The sequence below is a fragment of the Arachis ipaensis genome, chromosome B08 (assembly GCF_000816755.2).
Source record: "Arachis ipaensis cultivar K30076 chromosome B08, Araip1.1, whole genome shotgun sequence".
NCBI classification, from domain to species: Eukaryota; Viridiplantae; Streptophyta; class Magnoliopsida; order Fabales; family Fabaceae; genus Arachis; species Arachis ipaensis.
Genome location: NC_029792.2, coordinates 21,987,542 through 21,994,449, shown reverse-complemented (window position 1 = coordinate 21,994,449; position 6,908 = coordinate 21,987,542). Strand labels below are relative to the sequence as shown.

Sequence of the window (6,908 nt, the reverse complement as noted above, 5' to 3'; positions counted from 1 at the left end):
CTTGTAAATCCACTGAGATAAGAATTCTTGGTAGTGGAGAACCGTTTTTTTTTGGCATACTGATGCGGTTTTTATTTTGCCCTTTCATTGATTCAAATAAGAAATTGTTATGGGTGTGTGGTATTTAATTATTTGTTTTTCTTTAATTTCTTTGATCCTAAAAGAATGGCTTGAAAATTTACAAGAAATTGCAATCCTTAGATTTCTTGTGGCTTATGTAACCGGTGTGAGCAAAAGGAGTTGAAGAGATTTATTGTATTGATTGGATTATTTATTTCTGCCATGTTTTAGATGTTTGCTTTCCTTAATGATGATGTCTATCTTTATGGTGGATTTAACCTTCTTTGTAATCCTTCTTTTTCCTCTGTGAAGGTTTCTCATTTTAACATTTGCAATTTATAGTTTGGATGACCATTTTACCTAATATTCATGTTGGATTATTGGTGATTATGACATTACCCTTTGTTCTTGATATTGTTATATATAGTGACTAGTGATTAATGACATTGATAGGTCATAGATGAAATGATTATTGTGTCATGTGTTGCTCAACTTCTTACTGCATGTTAGAACTCATTGTTTGGCAGGAGGATTGGCAAAAGGAAAAGCGTGATTTCCTTCAGAGTTTAAGTCGAATTTCAACATTGCCTAGGACAAACATGCTTGCTGCCAGCAATGTTGGTACCCACTCAGGTCAGGTTGTGTCAATGGCTTCCGGTCCACAAGTTTCTTCTGGTGTGTCTGGCATGGATATTGTTCCTCTGAGCAGCAGGCCTATTATGGAGAAAAAGGCATCTCTATATGCTGAAGTTGTTAAGAATCTTAATAAAGCAAGGGAATCTGGTTTACCATTTAAAGTATGTTCCTTATTTCTCCATCTCATTTAAGTTTAGACCATGAGATTTTATACATTATATTGAAATCTTGGATATTGAAAATAAAGTAGCTGAAGTTGGCTGTTTGAAATCTTCACTGTTCAATGATATATGATTCAACATATTACCTTCCCAGTACATATAATTATTTTTCTTTAGTGTAGGTAGGTTGAGAGTTTGTAGTGTGTGTTTAGCAACATATAAGTATGTTACGAGTTTTTCCCCTTTGGTTGTCAGCCTGCTGCAGCTTTCAGGGCTGCATATGAAAGTTTGGGCATTGAAGCCAGTGGTGGAAAATCAGTTACGATGCGGAAGATATGGCACCTTGTTCAGGTTGTACTTTCGTAATTCTGTTATCACTGTTAACAGAGAAAACAGAAGAAAAACTTTTGAATTCAACTTTCTTGCTTCCACATGGGGCAAAGTAGAAATTCTAATTTATTTTTCATAACTTGTTCATGTATACAGATGCTGTTGGATGAGGACTCAACCGTGCAGAATGTTTCTAAAAGGATGGCATTGATTATTGGGGCGAGACGCCATCTTGAATGGGGACATGAGAAATATGTCATGGATACCATACAAAGTCATCCTGCACAAGTAAATTGTTATTCATGATTTAATCTGCAGAGAAATTTTCAACCTTTGGTTGCTGATTTTATCTAGTTTTTCAGTTCTGCCCTTCACCCTGTTTTGCATGCTATTCTTTTGAGGGTTTGCTTTAAGCACAAACTTATCAAGCCTTTATAGTTTCTTTTACATTTGTCTGCTTGTTCTTTATTAATATAATAAAATAGAGCTTGAATGAAATTTCATTGTTTACACCAACAATTAGTTTGCATAATTAATTCTTGTCTTATATTCTCTTACTCTACATTTGGTCTGTGTTTGCTTGGCATGCTATGCTATTGAGGGGTATCACTTGAAAATGCTTTGACAAGCTTCTCTCAATTTTTTTCCTTTTTGCTTTCATCTGCTTGTTCTTTGTTCATTTCTGACAGAGTGCATGTGTCATATTGGTCCTTATATTCTGGTTGCTTTTTCGATCAAATGGTAGGCTGCTCTTGGTGGCGGCGTTGGGAATTTGCAAAGAATCCGTGCCTTCCTTCGGGTTTGTCTAATTATGAAGCTTATGCATAATATCAAATATTGTACCATGCATTTAAAAGTTTTGAAGTCCCTGATTTTAGATATTGGTGTGCAGATTCGGTTAAGGGATTATGGAATACTGGATTTTGATGCTGGGGATGCTCGGCGCCAGCCTCCTGTTGATACTACATGGCAGCAGGTCTAGGATACTTCATTTCTTATCAATTTAGTTATATTTGATTAATGCTTATTGTGGTATAAAACTAATATTTCTAATACATTTTGTTTCTTGCGATTATTATTGCTCAGTAGCTTCCATTTTTTGTTTTGACAGATATATTTTTGCTTAAGAACTGGGTATTATGATGAAGCAAGAAATGTTGCTCTCTCTTCCCGTGCTTCACATCAATTTGCTCCTTTGGTACATACTATAACCATCACGTTTGTTTTTTTACTAATTTGTGGTGTAATATTTTTTACTGACTGATTTAATGTGTTTGACAGCTCACAGAATGGATTAATACGGGAGGAATGGTGCCAGAAGAGATTGCAGTTGCTGCAATGGAGGAATGTGAAAGAATGTTGAGAACTGGTGATCGTGTAGGTCGAGCTGCATATGACAAGAAAAAATTACTGCTGTATGCCATCATATCAGGTTCCCGAAGGCATATTGATCGTATGCTTAGAGACCAAACTCTATTCAGTACAATAGAGGATTTCTTGTGGTTCAAATTGTCAGCTGTGCGGGACTGCCCTAGTGGACCTTCATCTATTGTTCTAAGAGATGGCCTGGTTCCATACAGTTTGGATGATTTACAAACTTACCTGAATAAATTTGAGCCATCATACTATACTAAAAATGGAAAAGATCCTATGGTTTATCCCTATATTTTGCTTTTAAGCATTCAATTGCTTCCAGCTGTGCTATACATGTCTAAGGAAACTGGAGATGAAGGATATAATGTTGATGCTGCTCACCTATCAATTGTGCTAGCTGATCATGGTATCCTCTCTGAAGGTGCTAGGCAAAAATTAGGAGTGATGGATGCTTATGCAGAAGTGTCTACCATTATCAGGCAGTATGGATCTATGTATTTGCGTCTTGATGATCTCCAAATGGCATTAGAATATTATGCACAAGCTGCTGCTGCAGTGGGCGGTGGGCAGCTTTCATGGACTGGTAGAGGTAATGTTGATCAGCAAAGGCAAAGAAGTTTGATGTTGAAGCAGCTTCTAACTGAAATATTGTTAAGGGATGGAGGAATATTCCTTTTACTGGGTCCAAGGGGTGCTGGAGAAGAAGGTCAATTGGGTCGTTTTGTGACAGATCCAAAAGCAAGGCAACAGTTCTTAATTGAAGCTGCTTGCCAGTGTCAGGAGGCTGGGATGTATAACAAGGTAACGTCATTCTTTATCATGTTACTGTTTCACGAGCTAATCTGTTCTTACTGAATTATAACATGACCTGACTGATAAGCATTAAGGTAGTCCAAGTCAGAAGCATCTCACTCTGATTTTAGTCCTCATCCTTCTTTTTCCTTCCATTACTTCTTTTCTCCTTCTTTGTGGATTACTGGGTTTTCATCTATCCTATTCATTTGCTTATGCTAATTCTGGATTTTCTTCCCCTTGGCACAGTCTATAGAAATTCAGAAGAGAGTGGGGTCTTTCTCAATGGCATTGGACACCATTAATAAGTGCCTGTCTGAAGCTATTTGTGCCCTTTTCCGTGGAAGGTTAGATGGCGAGAGCCAGACAGCCGGGCTTATCCATTCTGGCAATGAGATTTTGGAGACATACCATTATCATCCGGATGTCAGGTTATATTGAAAATCATATTCCTTGCTGATTGTGCCCTGAATATCGTTTTTATCTTTTATCCATGGAATTAATCAACCCCCCCTCTTTTCCCCCCTCCCTCTTTTCTTCCCCCTTTTTGCTGTCCCAAAGGCAAGACCTGTGTCAACTATAAAATTCTATGAGATTTCATGGCTTATTCTGGTTCTTTCTTTTACAAATATTTGAGTCAGGAAATTTCCTTCAAGAATGCCATGGTGCATGGTCATATTACTAAACTATGAGGCCTTAATTGTGTGGGATTCTTAAGTAACTTGGAAATTCCAAGAGTGCATTTCTATTCCTTGTTAGCTATCAGAATAATTAGAAATTTTTAGTTTCATAACTATAGTGCACTTGAGAGCCTTGTAATTTGGTTTATGAATCTTCAAATGGAGGTGGTATGATCAATTGCATTCAAGTATGAAAACTTAATCTGCTGTTCATTCAATGTGACTAGTTTAGGGTTTAAAGTTCCATCTTTTATAAAGTGATTGATTGGATTAATTTTGCAGTCTTCAGGAGAGAGACCATGTTTTTGAGCAGCAAACTGTGTTGAGACAACTTGAGTCTATACTGTCAATTCACAAATTGGCCAGAGTGGGGCATCATGTTGAGGCGTTAAGGGAGATTGCTAAACTTCCATTTCTTCCTCTAGATCCTCGAGGCCCTGATATTGCTGTCGATGTGTTTGAAAACTTATCTCCTCATGTCCAAGTTTGTATCCCGGATCTTTTGAAGGTTGCTCTCACTTGTCTGGACAACGTGACGGACTCCGATGGATCACTCCGTGCCTTAAGGGCGAAGGTATTTTCTTGTGAATCCCCCCTTTTCTCCCTGGGTTTTCATCCTTGTTTTAGTAGCCCTTGTTGAGGTACCCTTATTCTCCAGAATTTGTTTTCTCTGTTAATGCGGGATGCGGGGGTCTCTCTCTCTCTCTCTCTCTCTCTTCCAGTGGTGCCTCTCAATGGGAATATGGGAATGTTAATTTTAATATCTTTTTTCAGCATCTGCTCTTGGATTTAGGCTAAACATAAATATGCTTTTTTGCAGATTGCGAGTTTCATTGCAAATAATATGAAGAGGAATTGGCCCCGCGATTTATATGAAAGAGTTGCCCAAAGGTTGTGAAGTAAAATATACAACGGAATCTGTTTGGGCGAAGGTTTCTGTTTAAGTGTAACTGTAACCCCTGTAAAGAGTTGCCCATAGGAGTATGTATTTCTAGGAACTAGAAAATGTAAGTGATATACGCTGGTTATGAATTTCCGCACCCATTTTTTTAAGCTGGGGTACTGAGGACGTGTTTACGTATGTATGGTTAACAAAGAATATTACTTAAATGCTTTGTCACGCACTATTTCTTGTGCTATGATATACTGTATGACAAATAACGTCAAATATGCGCATCGAGATCAATATCATCCCAGAATTTGAAGGTGATAAGAAACTTTGAAAGAATGCTTTTCTTCAAGCTTATCTTGACTGCTCACATGCGGTAATATTTTACATATTTAGTAAATAAAAATCAATAAGTTTGATATGAATTTAATGAAGTAAATTAATACTATTTAAAATGAGTTTAATTTTTACGTAGTAACAATATAAGAGAGTTTACTCAAAAAGTTTATCTGTCTAAATCACCCAACCGGGTTAAGACCAAGGTTTGGATCCTCTGGAATCTGGATCAACCTGGTTAAACTAGAAATTGGAAATTAGATTTAGGGCCTGCCACACCACACACCACATCCGTGCATTGCTGCATCATAGTTCTTCACTTCTTCGTGATTCTTTATTTTTGTGCAGTAGTTTTTCTTCTTCAGTGTAGTGCTGCTGCTAAACCCTGCCTTAGCCACAATGGAATTTTTTTAGAATTCCTTAACCCCCAAACCATCCATGTTAAATCATTAAGAAAGAAATACTTGAACGCAAAAACATACTTGAATTCATGAGCATGATTAGAAGAGTTTGGTTCTTTGATCTTTCTCAACCAAAACCTTTTTTATTCCTAATAGGGCTGAATTGCAACTCTTCTGGTGAGAAAAAGAGTTATAGAGGTAGCTTTGATATCTTGGAGACCAAAACCTTGAAATCACTATTTATATTTGAACATAGCACCTATTAAACTCTAAAACCCAAATAAAATAGTATCTAAAGTCCAAATAGATATAGTATCTAGTTGTATCCTCATTTAATTCTAAATTAAAAGTAATTATAACTTATTCAATTTAGTATTTATAACAATAAATGAAATTACCAGTCACTTAATTTAAAATAGCTTAATTTGTGATTATAATTAATATATATATATTACTCAAACAAATTAAGAAATTAAATAATTTCCCAACATCAACCACCAAGCGCCAGTTCACTTGTAACCGCAACAGCTAGCCTCACAAGCTCTGTTCAATGTTTTTGTTTTTGGTTTTGGTTTATATTGTATAGCTTATCATAAGCATAATGTTAAATTGAGTGGCAAAGAGAAAAAGCTTAGGAATAAAACGAATTTGCTTTGCATGTGAAATGCAAAATCATGCAAAACTAATTGGATGGTTATCTAAAGTTTTTCAACTATGCTGTCTCCTATGAAGCACGGATACTTCGTTGAGTTATCGTGTCGCGTGTCGACATATTTTGGACACGACACTCACTGACACTCGTCCGACTCCGACACGCGTGTCTGCTGTCCGTGTCTTAATAAAAAATAAAAAATCCTTCTCCGGACACGCCTGGACACACCTAAATACCATCACGTGTCCGCGTGTCCAGTCTTATTCTTAAAATAAATTTAGATATAGTATATATTATTATTTATTAAAGCAAAAAATATTTTAAATACTTGATATAATTAAAATAAAATATTAAAAATAATTAAAAATTTTATTTTATATTTTAATATCAATAAAATATCAAAATATGATTACAATTTATCTAAAAAATACTTTATATTTTATATATATGCGTGTTCCCGTGTCATGTAAGATTTTAAAATTCGCGTTTCGGCGTGTCGCGTGTCGTGTCCCTGCTGTGTCAGTATTACATCACTGAAAAACTGTTAATTTAGCTACAATTAGTTAGATAGAAGATAGAAGGTAATTAGGATTAACT

General features: G+C 36.0%; 1 protein-coding gene across 1 annotated transcript in view; it reads left to right on the top strand.

Moving 5' to 3' along the window:
- Positions 1-5,243, top strand: part of LOC107613030 (nuclear pore complex protein NUP93A) — a 7,108-nt gene extending 1,865 nt beyond the window's left edge. The window contains exons 6-15 of the mRNA XM_016314863.2: positions 588-857; positions 1,113-1,208; positions 1,344-1,475; positions 1,933-1,986; positions 2,080-2,163; positions 2,299-2,385; positions 2,469-3,362; positions 3,603-3,784; positions 4,316-4,607; positions 4,854-5,243. Of these exons, the coding sequence (XP_016170349.1) occupies positions 588-857; positions 1,113-1,208; positions 1,344-1,475; positions 1,933-1,986; positions 2,080-2,163; positions 2,299-2,385; positions 2,469-3,362; positions 3,603-3,784; positions 4,316-4,607; positions 4,854-4,931 (2,169 nt within the window). The 3' untranslated portion in view covers positions 4,932-5,243. The remainder of the gene's footprint in view (positions 1-587; positions 858-1,112; positions 1,209-1,343; positions 1,476-1,932; positions 1,987-2,079; positions 2,164-2,298; positions 2,386-2,468; positions 3,363-3,602; positions 3,785-4,315; positions 4,608-4,853) is intronic.